Source organism: Lepidochelys olivacea (genome assembly GCF_965140295.1).
Source record: "Lepidochelys olivacea isolate rLepOli2 genome assembly, chromosome: 4".
In the NCBI taxonomy this organism is placed as follows: Eukaryota; Metazoa; Chordata; order Testudines; family Cheloniidae; genus Lepidochelys; species Lepidochelys olivacea.
In genome coordinates this window covers 148,679,147-148,696,712 of record NC_140414.1, presented here as the reverse complement: position 1 = coordinate 148,696,712, position 17,566 = coordinate 148,679,147, and the positions used below count along the sequence as shown (strand labels likewise).

Below are 17,566 nucleotides of genomic sequence, written 5' to 3'. Positions count from 1 at the left end.
GAATTAAAAATGTGTATTAATCATTCAGAGAGCAGAGGAAAATGACAGGAGTGCGGCTAATAGGTAAAACGCAATTATGTTTTGTCAGCAGTATCGTTTAAATCCAAATAAGGAAGGAACAATGAAAACATTTGTTTTGGTTGCTTTAAATCTTTGAGTTATAAGAGCAGAGTAGGCATATTTTAAAAAGGGCTTTCCCTTGATACAGTTAGAAACAATGAAGGTTAAAGGATATGTACAGTGTATAGATGGTTAAAGGCCAGAGTTATTAATGACTATGGAAAGGTGTTCAGCTGTGAAATAATGGGTGAGCTGTTTTGATGGAGATGATCTTGAGCTGAAATTGACTAACCTCCTCCTGTTACCAGACAGATGTAGCTTGGATGCAGCATCCTGTGTTCCTCAGTGTGTTGCTATGGTTACCTTTTCAATGAGGTGCTTCTGATGTATTGATTGTAATCTTGATCGCTTCAGTTTTAGCTAAACAGAAAAACTTTGAATGGGTGACATAAGGAATATAAAACAAAAATAACAATCTCATTGTCCTTCAGTGCTCGCAGACTGGCTTTGTTGTAACTGCTGCTCCGGCTAGTGCTGAAGTTGTGAAATGGTGCAGTTTTTCAGAGCGCAGACTCGCAGCACTCCCCATCTGCAGGGTCCTAGTGCCAAATGGATCAATTCTCACAGTAAAGATGGAAACTCAGTCTTGTTTTGCGAATCGCTTTTCACACCAATGTCTCGCTGCGAGACTCCAAGCTACTGAAAGGTCAGCAAGAGGTTTGATAAGTGCTGAAGCTATTTCAAGGGACCCCAATAGCATGTTAAGTGTAACATAGCCAGACAGAATTTTGCTGTTTGTTAATAAATTATGTTGACGCTTGTGGAGTTTCTTAAACTTTTTGCTCAGTTCAGTTGATCAAATTATCAGGTTGTTCTTATAAAGTGCTAGCTGCTCTCTCCAGTGGACTTCCCATGTCCTGTGACATTTTAAGGTTTGTTTTTTAGTTAAAAAGCTTTGGCTTTGTTGTTGATATTTAGGGTAATATCTATGGCACTCTTCACTAGCATATGGGCACCTCCACTAGATTGTTACTGTAGTTGCTACGGGGATGTTCTATGACTGCGAATGTGGGGAAGTGCCTGAGAGGCGCTCACTCGCCATTTAAAGTGTAGTCTGTGTTACGAAAAACATCAGAACCTCTGCGTTGCTGAGTTTATCCTGGCAGTTCCCTTGTGAGCTGGGGTGCATAACATCCCCACTCTGCACCAGGGGAACAAAGGACTGAATGAGTCTGTGGCCGAGCTAGGAACAGACCCCATGTGTCCACTGCCTTACTTACAAGACCAGCCGTACTCTCACATGAGCTAGTTTGTGATGGTCCAGTACTGACAACTCGCAGCTATAGCACTGGTGGAAAAATCCCATTGGACATGGGTCTAGCTTGGTGACCTCACTCCCCAGGAAGGCAGGGCTGGTGAGGTACGGTAGCTTGCCCCTCATCTAAGGGGAGGATTCTGCCGCTGCTTGCCGGTGAACTGAGGAGCACGCATGTCTATTCCCTTGTCAGTGCAGGATGATTCCCTACAATATGTTTCTCTTATCAGCTTTTTCTCAGGTGCTTGTTGCTGTGATAGTCGACTGTTCTATTTAGTACTCCATTAAAAGACACCTGGCTAGATCCTGCTTCAGAAGTTAACTTCTTGACTCAAGGGAAACTCAGAGTGAAAATTCAAGACTCGTATCAAGACCATTGGACTTCAGTGTGCATAGCAAGTCTGGCCAAAAATAATCTCCCTAGCTGGTAGAACTATGGCTTTTGCCATCTACTCCTTTGTTAGAAAGGTACAGAAGCTGTCAGTCATGTAGCAGGACTCCTGTTTGAACAGATTAAAGCAAGTCATGGTAGAAAACTCACCCAAAGTCAAACACAGATGACCTCATTACTTGTGTTCTGCCTTGAGTTTATATAATTCAGTCGTGAATGCTAATGTAAACCTATGTAGTAAATACATATTTTGACTTGGCTTTTAAGGATCATGGAAAAATATACCATAAAATACAAAATATTTGTATATTTCATACTTCGTACCAAGCTCCCCATAAATATCTGCAAAGCAACTATGCTAGCCTCCACATCTCACCTTAAAACTCACCTCTGCCACGATGCCTGCAAAACGCAAGACAGTTAGCGTGCTGCTGACTGCTGCTTATTATACTTACCGTCTCACTGTTACCTTGTGGCCCCCCCAGTCTGTATCCACCTGCTGTCTCTGATTTTATACTTGGATTGCAAGAAACCAGGGCTGGCTAGCTCAAGCACCTACACTGGTCATGGAACAAGGCAGACTCTTTAGTGGCTGTGATCCAGCCATTTAGGACTCCATAGGTCAAAACAAACCTCTTTGGGAATGTCTGTACGGCGGTCACTGGGTGGGATTGTAGCATGGGTAGACATGCTTGAGCTAGCATTAATCTAGTTAGCTTAGGTATTGGAGTAGTGAAAGCATGGCAGCTTGAGAGTCAGCCTGGGCTGTACCAGCCCGGATGGACCACTGGGTGATGAGGCAGCTAGCCCGCACTGGCATGCGTGGTGCTGTGGCTTTGCTGCTCTGGTTCCTGTGCTAGCTCAGCTTTGTCTACATGAACTGCGGTCTCGCCCTGTGGTTGCAGTGTAGACCTATCCAGGGACTCCATCCTAAAGCCAATTGGGAGTTGGTGCGAACTACAGAGCAGCACCCGTGCAATGGGCGCTCTCTATGAAGCACTGCTTAAATGTGTAGCATTGTTCGGCAATAATTTTAGTTTCCAGCTGGTCCCTGTGCGAAGCACACTACAGCATTACTGTCTTGGAGTGACACAGGCAGAGAGAGCTGTGGCAGTCTCAACATCGGAAAGAAAAGGCCGTACGTGTCTGAGGTTCAAAAGGCGGGAGGAGTGCACCAAATCCCTGTAGACACCCCTCCTTCAAAGGGCTGGGGAAAGTAGAACAGGGACCCCTAGTGTTGTAGCCAGCCCTTGGGAGCAGCAAGGACTCTTAATACCGTTGTATGCCTTGGGCAGGCCACTGATATCAGCAGACTGCTGTATACAATCTGAGTCTGGATGTTATTGTCTGACTTCCCCCCCACTCTCTCCATCTCAATACCTCCTCTACCAGCTTTGCTCTCCCTGCTCCTTTCTCCCTTCCCCCTTCCTTCCTTTTTTCCCACTGCTTCCTTGTTCCTACATACTCCTGCTAATGCCCAATACCTGGCTCCATAATAAAATTTAAAAAAAGTAAGTTAATAAATGTTTTAAAATGCTGGAGCTAACATACCGTGGGCCAAAGATCACCCACATCAGCCCCACCATCAGGGGCTCGTTCACCTGCACATCTACCAATGTGATATATGCTACCATGTGCCAGCAATGCCCCTCTGCCATGTACATTGGCCAAACCGGACCGTCTCTACGCAAAAGAATAAATGGACACATCTGACATCAGGAATCATAACATTCAAAAACCAGTGGGAGAACACGTCAATCTTTCTGATCACTCAATAACAGACCTAAAAGTGGCAATTCTTCATAAAAAAAACTTCCAAACCAGACTCCAATGTGAAGCTGCAGAACTGGAATTAATTTGCAAACTGGACGCCATCAGATTAGGCCTGAATAAAGGCTGGGGAGTGATTGGGTCATTACAAAACCTAAACCTAATTTTCCCCAATACTGATTTCCTCCTACTGTTACTCACACCTTCTTGTCAACTGTCTGAAATGGGCCACTCTCATTACCACTTCAGAAGTTATTTTTCCTCCCTTGGTATCCTGCTCTCAATTGAATTGTCTCGTTAGACTGACCTCCTGCTTGGTAAGGCAACTCACATCTTTTCATGTATTTATACCAGTTCCTGTATTTTCCACTTCATGCATCTGATGAAGTGGGTTCTAGCCCACGAAAGCTTATGACGAAATAAATGTTAGTCTCTAAGGTGCCACAAGGACTCCTTGTTATTATTCCTGCTCACTTTGCGTGTATGCTAGTCTCCCTTTTTCTTCCATTTGTCTCCATTGTGTCTAGTTAGGTTGTAAGTTTTTTGGAGCAGGGACTGTGTCTTCCTAAGGGTTTGTTGGGTACCTAGCAAACCCTGATTGGGGCTGTTGTGCAGGACACCTATATAAACAAGTTTCGTGGCCACCACAGCTACAGTTATGAACTATAGGTTTGACTCTGACACTTTCCTTAGTGATCTGAGCCAAGTTGTTCCAGATCCTTGCAGACTGCTCAGTAGCAGTGGACTGTCTTAATCATCTGTGGGAGGGCTCAGGTCTCTTAGGTAAGGAGATTGTTCATCTCAGCTAGAGGTGGTCTCTGTTTGCCTATTGCAGGGGTAGTATACTTGCAGTGACCAGCCTGAGTTGAAGCGAGTGAGGGTCCCTTATGTACGTGTTACAAGCATTTCCCAGTAGCCTTCCCCCTCCAGAGTATTTCACTGCAGGGGGGATAGGTGCCAGCAGTGGACAGTACACCGCTAAAAATAGGAGTGTAGATGTGGGAGGCACTGCTTGGGCATGTAGAGAACTGTGTAGGTATATTCCACAGGGTTCAGGCATGTAGAGGATGTGTGCCGCGCTAGTCGAGTCTGCGCTCCTAAACCATGTCTCCCTGTCTACCCAGCTGTTAATACCTGCGCTAGCTAGGTCTGCCGTGTCTGTACTCTACGTCCCACCGAAAGGGGAGATGCACCTGCATACAGATAGGGTGCTTCCGCAATGGAGTGGCCTCTGGCAGTTGTTTTGCCATAGCCACCTGTCGAACGTTTTGTTGCGTCTGCCTGGACAGTGTAACTGGTTAACATTTACTTATGGCCGTCTTTCTGCGTCCCTAGGAAACCTCTGTTCCTGGCAGCTGCTTTTCTCTCTTTCTCAAGGTGCTCAGTGTGGCAAGACAGGACAGTGTTGCTTATTAGCCAGCAGGCCCAACCAGGCTATGATTCCTGAATTTTCTGTGTTTTCAGACACCTCTGTTCATGTTGCTTTTCTGCTTGTATTTCCCTCTTTCCTACAAGGAACAGAATCCTCTCCATGCTGATCCAGTTTTTCCTCCATGTAGCACCTGGGCTGTTGGGCTGGTGTGTGTGTGTGTGTGTGTGAGAGAGAGAGAGAGAAAAAAATATTAAAGTTTGGAATCTCTCAAGCCTCCGGTCTTGAGACACATGCCTTTAAGTGGCAAAGACTTTCCATAAGCATGGGACACAGATGGCTCTGTTCTCATTCTTGACCTATTTCAATAGCTGTGGAGTTTTTTCTCTTTGTGGCAGGATTTCAAGGGATTTTGTTGAAGGCTCATTTGGCAGCCATCACTGCTGCTCACGTTCTAGTCATTTTGTGGTGTCACTGGTTTAAGAGGCTCTGTCCCAGAGGAGGCGGAACTTTGTGCTTCTCAGGTTCCAGTCCTAGAACTCTAGAAATGAGAAGCGAGTGCCCTCTTCGGTTCTGTGTAGTCTGTCCTACTAGGTGCAAGGCAGAAGTGCTCTCTTCAATGACCCAGAGGGCAAGGCCTCCACCGCTTCCTTTGGAAGATGGTATCTTTCAGGTTTTGTTTTTAGATTTTGGGGATTTAAAAATGGGGTGAAAATAGCAAATTTGGGGTTAGCTGTTTTTGTTTTTCAAATAAGACACTTTCCTCCCAGGTTTTATATAAATATTTTCAGCTTCTATGTGATGTTATCAAGGTCCCCGAGTAGCTATTAAAATGCATGATATACTAGGAACTATGCGTGCCTCCTATAAAACAGAAAGGAATGACCTGCCAACACTACGTGTAGATGGCAGTGACATTGAATAGGTGAATAGTTTTATCTGTTTGGGTAGTCGGTTGGCACCAGGAGGTTCTATGTCAAAAGTCATATGTTGGAGCAGTCTTGCATCACGGACATTGGATCTTCAAAGGCCTCTGTTTGGGCAGCGGGATGTCTGTGTGATAACTAAGAGCCGAGTGTTCAACTCGGTAGTGGTGATAACTCTTATTATATGGAGCAGAAACATGGCAATCAAAAGCAGCCGAGGAGCGGAAACCAAACAGTTGTCCGTATCGAAAGTTCCAATGTATTCTTAACAGTGTGGTCTGATGTTTTTTTTTGCCACAAATGTGGAGATATTTAGATGATCCCGGCAAGGTGCAGTCTTGCAGCAGTTGAAAAGAAGACGACTGCAGTAGTGGGGTCATGTCCAACGTGCAGAAGAATGCATGCTTTTGCAGAAGGTTTATAGAGCTCAGGTTGAAGGAAGAGGAGCAACAAGGCCAACTGTGAATGAGGTTAGAAGATGCAATTTTGAGGGATTGAAGAAACCCAAATCCTCCATGCTGACTCTTGCTGAAAGAAGATGACTTGCAAGGGACTATTCAAGATGGAAATCCATTTTACGTGCCACTATAGCTACATGATAGCCATATGAATCTGCCGCTGCTGTTGCTATGAGTGGAAATGCATCATCAGTTGGACAGTACTGTCACTGACCATGTGTACTGTGCTGGTGAGAGTGGAACTGTGTGGGCTTGGCGAGGGCCTCCACACCAGCACTGTCCGCAGGCATTCAAGTGGCCTGGTGAAGGTGTAGGCCAGGGGGTCGGCAATCTGTGGCATGCGTGCCAATTTTTAATGGCATGCTGCTGACCCCAGCAGACAGCAGCGTGCCATTAAAAAATCCTGCCTGGCCCGGCCCACTCTTTTCCACCCCCCTGCCCACCACTCTCTTCTTGCAGGGCAGGCAAGCTTCCCCCTCCCCCGGCCTCTTTCCCCAGCATGCTGGGTTCCTGCCCTCCTTTTCTCCGTCCCTGCCGCCGACCAGCTGACAGCCCTTGCTACGGAGGGGGAGAGGGAAAAGCGGAGCCACAGTGCGTGCTCTGCTCCGGGGACCATGGGGAAGGGGCATATCCCCTCCAGCCCCCTGCCATGAGCCGCTCAGGGCAGGGGGCTGGGAGCACCCCCACGACCCCAGCCCACACCCCCAGCCCTCTGCCCTGACCCCTCCTCTCACACACACCAGCCCCACGCCCTGACCCCTGCACCCCCCCACACCCTATGCCCTGACTCTTGCACCCCCCACACCCTGACCCTGAGCACCAAACGGGAGCTCCTGCATGCACACACCCACATTCCCACCTGCACCCCTTGCACCAAATGGGAGCTGCCCAGGTAATCACTCCACACCCAAACCTCCTGCCCCAACCCTGAGCCCCCTCCCTCATTCTAGCTCCTGGCCAGACCCTGCACCCCAACCCCCAGCCTGCTCCTTCACCCCCCAGCCCTGTTCTCAGCACACTCCCACCCTCATCTCAGTGCAGAGAGAGGAAGAGACTGGTTAGAATCAGGGAGAAGGTATTAGACCTGGGGTTCCGTTCACCTAGGCCGGCAGCGGGCTGAGCAGCGCCTGTGGCTGGGACCCTGGCTGGCAAGGGGCCGGCAGCCAGAACCCCAGACCGGCAGCGGGCTGAGCTGGGCTGGCAACCGGGACCCTGGCTGAGCGGGGCCGGTGGACGGAACCCCAGACCGGCAGTGGGCTGAGTGGCAGCAGGCTGAGCTGCTCAGCCCACTGCCGGTCTGGGGTCCCGGCTGCTGGCCTTGCTCAGCCCACTGCTGGTCTGGGGTCCCAGCCACGGCCCTGCTCAGCCCGATGCCAGCCTAGGTGAATGGAACCCCAGACTGGCAGCGGGCTGAGTGGGTCGGCGGTGTAAGATCAGCATTTTAATTTAATTTTAAATGAAGCTTCTTAAATATTTTGAAAACCTTGTTTACATATGACAATAGTTTAGTTATAGAATATATAGACTTAGAGACCTTCTAAAACCGTTAAAATGTATCACTGGCACGCGAAATTAAAGTGAATAAATGAAGACTCGGCACCCCACTTGTGAAAGGTTGCCAACCCCTGGGGTAGGCCATGTGATTTGCAAGTTGATTGACAGACGACCATTTGAGCAACTGGCTTCTTAATTGGATGATGCTGCAACACCTCAACAAAGTTGGGGGCTGGCTCCATGGGGAAATTAAAAAAGCAAAACAAAACAGCAGGATTTAACCTTATATTTTAAATTTTGCTTGAAGGAAGTGTGATGAGTGTGTGTGTATATTTGAGCATTGGCCTGCTAAACCCAGGGTTGTGAGTTCAGTCCTTGAGGGGGCCATTTAGAGATCTGAGGCAAAAAAAATTGGGGATTAGTCCCCATTTGAGCAGGGGGTTGGACTAGATGACCTCCTGAGGTCCCTTCCAACCCTGATATTCTATGATTCTATATTTGTATTTTCTTCTTTCGGGTTTAAATCCAAAGATAGTGCTCCAACTATTCCTCCCTACAGTTGACCTTGTTAATAGAGAAGTGTCTTCCTGATGTTCAGCCTGAGTTTTCCCTTTACATAATTGGATCTCATTACGTCTAGGAATCTAGGCATAAGAGACTCAAATTTATGGAGGTTAGAGAGAGAATCATAGAATATCAGGGTTGGAAGGGACCTCAGGAGGTCATCTAGTCCAACCCCTTGCTCAAAGCAGGACCAATCCCCAATTAAATCATCCCAGCCAGGGCTTTGTCAAGCCTGACCTTAAAAACTTCTCAGGAAGGAGATTCTACCACCTCCCTAGGTAACGCATTCCAGTGTTTCACCACCCTCCCAGTGAAAAAGTTTTTCCTAATATCCAACCTAAACCTCCCCCACTGCAACTTGAGACCATTACTCCTTGTCCTGTCCTCTTCTACCACTGAGAATAGTCTAGAACCATCCTCTCTGGAACCACCTCTCAGGTAGTTGAAAGCAGCTATCAAATCCCCCCTCATTCTTCTCTTCCGCAGACTAAACAATCCCAGTTCCCTCAGCCTCTCCTCATAAGTCATGTGTTCCAGACCCCTAATCATTTTTGTTGCCCTTCACTGGACTCTCTCCAATTTATCCACATCCTTCTTGTAGTGTGGGGCCCAAAACTGGACACAGTACTCCAGATGAGGCCTCACCAATGTCGAATAGAGGGGGACGATCACGTCCCTCGATCTGCTCGCTGTGCCCCTACTTATACATCCCAAAATGCCATTCTTGGCAACAAGGGCACACTGCTGACTCATATCCGGCTTCTCGTCCACTGTCACCCCTAGGTCCTTTTCCGCAGAACTGCTGCCTAGCCATTCGGTCCCTAGTCTGTAGCTGTGCATTGGGTTCTTCCGTCCTAAGTGCAGGACCCTGCACTTATCCTTATTGAACCTCATCAGATTCCTTTTGGCCCAATCTTCCAATTGGTCTAGGTCCTTCTGTATCCTATCCCTGCCCTCCAGCGTATCTACCACTCCTCCCAGTTTAGTATCATCCGCAAATGTGCTGAGAGTGCAATGCACACCATCCTCCAGATCATTTATGAAGATATTGAACAAAACCGGCCCCAGGACCGACCCTTGGGGCACTCCACTTGACACCGGCTGCCAACTAGACATGGAGCCATTGATCACTACCCGTTGAGCCCGACAATCTAGCCAACTTTCTACCCACCTTATAGTGCATTCATCCAGCCCATACTTCTTTAACTTGCTGACAGAAGACTAGGCCTCATCTAGTTCTCGCTCAGTGGCCAGCACAGGATTGTTCACTATCGTACACTTTCTAATTTTTTGCTCAGTCTGGCTTTAAGTGTGCTGAGTGACCTAAGAACAGCTATACTGGGTCAGACCAAAGGTCCGTCTAGCCCAGTATTTTGTCTTCTGACAGTGGCTAATGCCAGGTGCCCCAGAGGGAGTGAACAGACCAGCTCTCCTCCTCCTAGAATGTGATTCTACAGTCGGAGCCATTCACTTTCAAGATCGTTTTCCTGGTATTTAGCCTAAATGTTATCTTTCTGGATTTTTGTCCCATCCTTTGTAGTTCTGCCCTGTCATACAGCTCTAGATAATTCCTTTCTCTGCTTGGGGTTTACACCCTCAAATATTTGCACACTCTGACCTTCACTTAGTAGTTGTTGTTCAGCCAGACTGCTCTGCCCATATTTAATTCTTCCTCATAGATCCAGCCCACTAGATAGAGGCCCAAAGGGGTTAAGCTGAGGCCATGCAGTAACATCTGTACAGAGCCAGGAATTCGAACCCGGGTCTCCTGACTTAGTCCTGTGCTTTAGCCGCAAGGCCATCCTTGTTCTTAAATTAACATCTTTGTGAATCAGCCTAATTCCTGTGGCAGCTCACTGACTTCCCCACCCAGCTCTGTAGTCTGGGCCGCTCGTTTACCATTACTCTTTGTTACTAGTCTTTGGATCCATTATCAGACTTTGTGACAATACTTATGCTCCGGGCAATTTTGTTAAGCTACCCAGATAAGTCAGCAGTTACAGAATCCTCTGCACAGTGGTGGGGATTACACACTACAGAATCATGCCAGCCATTTCCCTCCCAAGATGGGCAAATTCATTGCCCCTCGCGTCCTGGCGGAGCAGGGACCTGATGCCCCCCTGGTGTGCAGCACGCTACCTTCTAGCATTTCCTGTCCATTGCTGTGGACGCGGGCGGTGCTTCAGAGAGTGAAGAGGAGCTTCTCAGTTCAGTGTTCGATGTGGAGGCAGAGAAAGGGGTTAGCCCTGGGAAGGGAGCCCTGTGTGCTGAGGAAAAGAAACTCCTTACAGGGATGTGAGGAGAGGTAATACTTTAACTTGAGATCCTATTCCCCATTCACAATACTGGAACCTGCCCCCAACGCCTGTCTGTCAAACATGGTGCTGGATGTTTTAAGTTCCTGTACTTCAAAACCCGTATCCCGCCCTCAAGCCCTGTAGTAATAATATTTACCCTTCTTTAGCACCTTCTGCTTGAGGATTGCCAAGTGCTTTATAGGTATTAATATAGCCTCACCAGAGTCCTGTGAGAGTGATTATCTTTAGCCTAGTGCAGCAGTTTTCAACCTTTTTTCATTTGTGGACCTCTAAAAAATTTCAAATGGAGGTGCGAACCCCTTTGGAAATCTAGACATAGTCTGTGGACCCCAGGTTGAAAACCACTGTTCTGTGGTAACGACAGCCTTTCGCAGACCCACTAGAGATTTTTGTGGACACCCCCGTCCCCCTCCAAGGGTCTGAGAGACCACAGGTTGAAAACCACTGTCCTAGTTAACAGGGATCTGAGACATGCAGAGGTGAAGGGATAGCTCAGTGGGTTGAGCATTGGTCTGCTAAACCCAGGGTTTTGAGCTCAATCCTTGAGGGGGCCATTTAGGGATCGGGGGCAACAATTGGGGATTGGTCCTGCTTTGAGCAGGGGGTTGGATTAGATGACCTCCTGAGGTCCCTTCCAACCTGAGATTCTATGACTGGGGTTGGTCCTGCTTTGAGCAGGGGGTTGGATTAGATGACCTCCTGAGGTCCCTTCCAACCTGAGATTCTATGACTGGGGTTGGTCCTGCTTTGAGCAGGGGGTGGGACTAGATGACCTCCTGAGGTCCCTTCCGACCCAGGTATTCTATGATTCTATGAAGTGACAAGACCAAGGGGAGAGAGCAAATCTGTGGCTGAGTGGGAACACAGCACTCTGGTATTCCCCATTCTCAGCCTTTGCCACAAAGTAATCCTTCTCAGTCTTTGTACCCTCTGAAAGCCTCCTTGAAAGGGCTATAGGTGTTCGCCGTATTATAGCGTGTATAAAAACCAAATGCTCTCAGGAAACGCAAAACGTAGGGTTCCATTAATAGCACTGGCTGGGCTGCATTGCGCTTGCAGAATAGTCTCGATTCTGCTCTCTGCGCCCAATGGCTTAACACGGCGTGCGCAGTGTGGCGGAACTGGTATCGGAGTCCTACTTTTTGTAGTTACTGATTTTTCTGTGTTCAGATTTGCAGTGTTACTGTTGCATTAATTTAGGTATTCCCAGCTAATGTCCCTGAGAGAGAGAGAGGTTTTTTAAAGGGGCAAAGGCAGTTGGAGGGAGAGAAAATAAGAATTCAAATTATAGCATTATGGGAGTTATAAAGCTGTTTAGAAAACTAAACATCTAATAGAAATTTATGTATTATGTTTAATTAAAAGTTTTTTTAATTGTAGTTTTTTTACAACTTGTTCAAATGGTGCCTTCGGCATCTAACCACCTGCAAAATGTAATCTTTTCAGCCATTTTTGAGCTAGGCACCTGCAAAAGTGATTAGTTTAAAATAGGAAAAATGCTTTTTCTCTCTCCACTAATGTAACTCAAACTTTCACAAACCCCAGAAGACAACTCACCCTTTGGACTTGTGACCAAGCATGGAACCTTTCAGCCCAAATGAAAACTTCTCAGTAAATGAAAAATGGGAGGGTTAAAGTGAGAGCTATTTGCAAACTTAACTTCAGATTTTGTGGCAGATAATCTTCTTTACATGCTGTACAAGAGGTGGAGAGTATGCTTGTAAAATTTGCAGGTGAAACAAGCTGAGAGTGTTGCTAGCACTTTGGAGGACAGGATTACAATTCAAGACAACCTTGACAAATTGGAGAACTGGGCTGAAATCAACAAGATGAAATTCAGTAAAGATAAGTGCAAAGTACTAGACTTGGGAAGAACAATCAAATGTACAAATACAAAATAGGGAATAACTGTGTAGGCAGTAGTACAGAATCCCCCAGAATCCCCCCCCCGACCTCCCAGACCCCATCCTCTATCCAACCCCCCCTGCACCCTGTCTCCTGACCGTGCCTCCCCCCGAACCTCCACCCCATCCAACCGCCCCCTGTCCCTGACTGCGTCCTGGGATCTCCTGCCCCTTATTCAGCCCCTGCCCCATTACCAGGCCGCTCAGAGTGGCAGGACAAGCTTTTTGGAAAGCCTGGGAGGTGGGCGGGCGCAAGCCGCACTGCCCGTGGGCGGCATGGCTGCAGGGGGTAGCCTCCCTGGCCGGGAGCTCAGGAGCTGGGCAGGATGGTCCCGCAGGCCGGATGTGGCCCGTGGGCCGAGGTTTGCCCACCTCTGCATTAACAGGAGAGTCATATGTAAAACGTGGGAGGTTTTTGTTCACTCTGCTTGGTACTGGTGAGGCCTCAGCTGGAGTACTGTGCCCAGTTTGGGGTGCCACACTTTAAGAAAGATGTGGAGAAATTGGAGAGAGCAACAAAAATTATAAAGGTTTGGAAAGTACGACCTATGAGGAAATTTTTTTTAAAGAGAAATATTTTGTTTTGAGAAAAGAGGGGGATGGGGGTGTCTTTAAATATGTGAAGGGCTATTATAAAGAGGATGGTGATCAGTTGTTCTCCATGTCACTGAAGGTAGGACAAGAAGCAGTCGACTTAATCTGCACAAAGGGATATTTAGATTAGATAATAAGAAAAACTTTTTGACTCTTAAGGATAGTTAAGTACTGGGACAGATTATCAAGGGAGATTGTGGAACTGTGGGTAGAAAGCTGTCTAGATTGTCGGGCTCAACGGGTAGTGATCAATGGCTCCATGTCTAGTTGGCAGCCGGTATCAAGTGGAGTGCCCCAAGGGTCGGTCCTGGGGCCGGTTTTGTTCAATATCTTCATAAATGATCTGGAGGATGGTGTGGATTGCACTCTCAGCAAATTTGCGGATGATACTAAACTGGGAGGAGTGGTAGATACGCTGGAGGGGAGGGATAGGATACAGAAGGACCTAGACAAATTGGAGGATTGGGCCAAAAGGAATCTGATGAGGTTCAATAAGGATAAGTGCAGGGTCCTGCACTTAGGACGGAAGAACCCAATGCACAGCTACAGACTAGGGACCGAATGGCTAGGCAGCAGTTCTGCGGAAAAGGACCTAGGGGTGACAGTGGACGAGAAGCTGGATATGAGTCAGCAGTGTGCCCTTGTTGCCAAGAAGGCCAATGGCATTTTGGGATGTATAAGTAGGGGCATAGCGAGCAGATCGAGGGACGTGATCGTTCCCCTCTATTCGACATTGGTGAGGCCTCATCTGGAGTACTGTGTCCGGTTTTGGGCCCCACACTTCAAGAAGGATGTGGATAAATTGGAGAGAGTCCAGCGAAGGGCAACAAAAATGATTAGGGGACTGGAACACATGAGTTATGAGGAGAGGCTGAGGGAGCTGGGATTGTTTAGCCTGCAGAAGAGAAGAATGAGGGGGGATTTGATAGCTGCTTTCAACTACCTGAAAGGGGGTTCCAAAGAGGATGGCTCTAGACTGTTCTCAATGGTAGCAGATGACCGAACGAGGAGTAATGGTCTCAAGTTGCAGTGGGGGAGGTTTAGATTGGATATTAGGAAAAACTTTTTCACTAAGAGGGTGGTGAAACACTGGAATGCGTTACCTAGGGAGGTGGTGGAATCTCCTTCCTTAGAGGTTTTTAAGGTCAGGCTTGACAAAGCCCTGGCTGGGATGATTTAACTGGGAATTGGTCCTGCTTTGAGCAGGGGGTTGGACTAGATGACCTTCTGGGGTCCCTTCCAACCCTGATATTCTATGAACTGTGGAGTTGGAGGTTTTTAAAAACAGGTGAGACAAACATCTGTCAGGGATGATTTAGGGATACTTGGTCCTGCCTCAGTGCAGTGGGGTGGACATGACCTCTCAGGGTCCCTTCCAGTTCTACATTTCTATAATTAGTATTTTCCTAGAGCCTGTTGGCCCAAGTAGTCCATGTCCTGGCCAAGGAAGGATTCAGACTTCCTCCTTTTGATTTTTCTTTTCTGTAGTAGGCAGTGTATAAAACCAGCCGCACGTACTTAAAACTCTTAGCTACCATCAGGAGCTGAGGGTTGAGAATTTAACAATGCAGATGTGCTGTGTTATGAGAGCGGGAGTGGGTTTGGACAGATTTGGGAATATGAATGGGATAAAGTTGAGGTAGAGTTTAGTGCAAGGTTGAGTTGCATCTGCCGAGTCCGTGCTGAACACAGGGGAAGCTAGGGTCCTAGAGTCTATTTCAAAGACTGCAGTGTGTGTGGGGGTAGGGCAGAGGTGGGCAAACTGCGGCCAATGGGCCACATCCAGCTCGCGGGACCCTCCTGTCCAGCTATTGAGCTCCCGGCTGGGGAGGCTAGCCCCCGGCCCCTCTCTTGCTGTCCCCCCTTCCCTGCAGCCTCAGCTCACCGTGCCACCAGCGCTCTGGGTGGCAGGGCTGCGAGCTCCAGCCGGGCAACGCAGCTGCGAGAGCTGCCTGCCTGCCCCAGTGCTCTAGGCTGCTTGGCGGCGTGGCTGCCAGTCCTGGTGCTCTGAGCAGCATGGTAGGGGGGTGGGGAGTGGTGGGGTTGGATAAGGGGCAGGGGGCAGTTGGATAGGTGTGGGATTCCTAGGGAGCCTGTCAAGGGGCGGGGGTGTGGATAGGGTTCAGGGTACAGGGAGTGGAGGGGTTGGATGGGGGTGGGGTCCTGGGGGGGGCAGTTGGGGCGGGGGGTCCCGGTAGGGAGCGGACAGGGGACAAGGAGCAGGGGGGTTGGATGGGTCGGAGGTTCTGAGGGGGGCAGTCAGGGGGTGGGAAGTGGGAGGGGGCGGATAGGGGGGCGGGAGCCAGGCTGTTCGGGGAGGCACAGCCTTCCCTACCCAACCCTCCATACAGTTTCGGAACTCCGATGTGGCCCTCAGGCCAAAAAGTTTGCCCACCCTTGGGGTGGGGGTAAGAACTGGAAGATGATCACTAGTGCAGCTGTGATGTCCTGAAATAATGAAGAAAAGCAGAGTGGAACACACTGGGAACCCCAGCTTTGCCAAAACCTGGTGTCAGGCATGTCCCCTCCTCCCCAGCCCCCCATGCTGTTTCACAGGCAGCAATTAATGCTGTAGGCAGCCCTGAAGAGAGCGGCTGATGACTTTAATTAGACATCTATTCAGATCAGCCATAGGAAGAGCAATTATTGATTTAAAAATGCCCCATGATTAACTGTTTGGTCTCCATACCTGTGCTTCTGTCCCACCTAGGTTGCAGCATGGCTGTTTTTTAAGAATGTTGTTAAGTCCTGCAGTAAAGTGTAATAATAACTCTGGCTGGGAAGGGAGGAGCAGAAAAGAACAACTGAAAATACCTGTTTTTGAGTAAAATTCACTGCAACTCTGGGTATTTATCATCCGCTCCACGCAAGCAGGAATGCGGATGGCCCTGTCTAGTGAGGAGAATGCAGGGACACCGCATATCCAACGCTTCCCTCCAAAGCAGGACGAGGCTGTGTTCCATGTAGATGCTTTTGATGTTGGTCTGGAGAAGCTCATTGGTGTCATTTCATGGCTTTTGTGTCTCCAGTGCCCCAGCCCAGGCAGCTTGCCTTTTCTTTTCCAGTTTCAAATAGGAAACTGTTTAGCATTAGGACCCAGTGGGCTGGCAAAATCTGTGACAAGAGTCTGGAGCAGCAGTAGCGCAAAGTGAGTCTCCGTCAGCTGGGCTGGGTTTCTGTATGTCCATGTATTCAGGAACCCTCTAACAGAAAAGGGTTTTTTCCTCTGTGTGGCCAGACAGAGCGTGGGTTGGGGTGCGGGTATGGTTGAATCAACTGGAACATAACAGCCAAATCCTTCCTGAATTACTACTAGCCATGAACTGAGACCATCATTTAAAAAAAAAAATCATTAAAATAGAGCAACGGCAGCATGGCCCAGAGCAAGAGACACACGTACAGTCGGGTAAGTTGGGGGGGGCGGGGGGGTTATTTACAAACTACTTGGATCTAGTATATGTCTTATACCGACAATATATCTGAATGTTATTGGTGCAATGAAGAATATAGATATTTACTGTGAAATATAGATTGTTTACTATCCTTTTCCCATTTTCTGAATTGTGCGTCTGGCTATTAGCAATATCTCACTCGTTAATACATATCGGGTGGGGGAGGAAAGTGTAGATAAATAGCCTGAATTATACTGTTAGTCGTTTCCTTTTGATTTAAATCAGTCTCTATTTCTTGTGAGTTATTGCTGATAATGTAATGAGGTGTCAGCTGAGCCTCCAGCTATGACAGAATTTTTCTGGGGCTTTTCAGCACAAAGATTCTAGGTTGTCGTGCTTCCCCCCCCCCCCCCCGGGCCTTCTTTGTTTTTTCCATCTGATTGTTTTCCAACTTGCACTGTGAGGTGCTGAAATGATTTTCAGATATTTGGAAGCCCAAGGTTTTCCATATTGCCATTAAACTTGGGCTGTGAAGTCGGCAACAGAACTTAAAATGAGCAATAGCCTTACAATGAGGCCTTTCTTTGGAGTTTTTCTTTGCCGTTTTGTTCTCTCTCGAATCTAGTGGTATTCTGTCTGAGTCTCTAGGTGTTGGAGAGGCTGGGTTAGTGCATTTCCAGGCTTCTCTATTACTTGGTGCTTGCCAACTTGGCAAAGAGCTCGATAACTCTAGGTTGATCACAAACACTATCGGGCCATGTTTTGGCCATGTCTTCCTTCATCTTTGCAAATCCTGAGAAGAGAGAGACCTTTCTTCTCATCTCAGGTTATGCTGAACTCATTTCAAACCTCCTTTAGGAAAAAGCACTGAAAGAATGCAGTGTGCAACTGCACAGGCTTCCCAGTAAAGAGCATTGTTAGGGTAGTAGACAACACACCAAGGAATCACTGGTGGATTTTTGTGTTTGAGTGTATATGGTCAAAATGACTTGGTTGCTTTTGTTTCTTTGC

The 17,566-nt window shown here is 47.9% G+C and overlaps 1 protein-coding gene across 10 annotated transcripts in view; it reads left to right on the top strand.

Moving 5' to 3' along the window:
- The window catches only part of DCTN1 (dynactin subunit 1), a 144,032-nt gene that overhangs the window by 6,081 nt on the left and 120,385 nt on the right, over positions 1 to 17,566 (top strand). For 4 of the 10 annotated variants that reach the window (XM_084626581.1, XM_084626587.1, XM_084626586.1 and 1 more), the window contains exon 1: positions 16,399 to 16,569. The exons of 3 other annotated variants lie outside the window; for them this stretch is intronic. In XM_084626581.1, the coding sequence (XP_084482707.1) occupies positions 16,537 to 16,569 (33 nt within the window). In that variant the 5' untranslated portion in view covers positions 16,399 to 16,536. Of the gene's footprint in view, positions 1 to 16,397; positions 16,570 to 17,566 lie in introns of those variants that run through there. 3 more of the 10 variants (XM_084626585.1, XM_084626584.1, XM_084626580.1) reach the window with 2 other exon arrangements.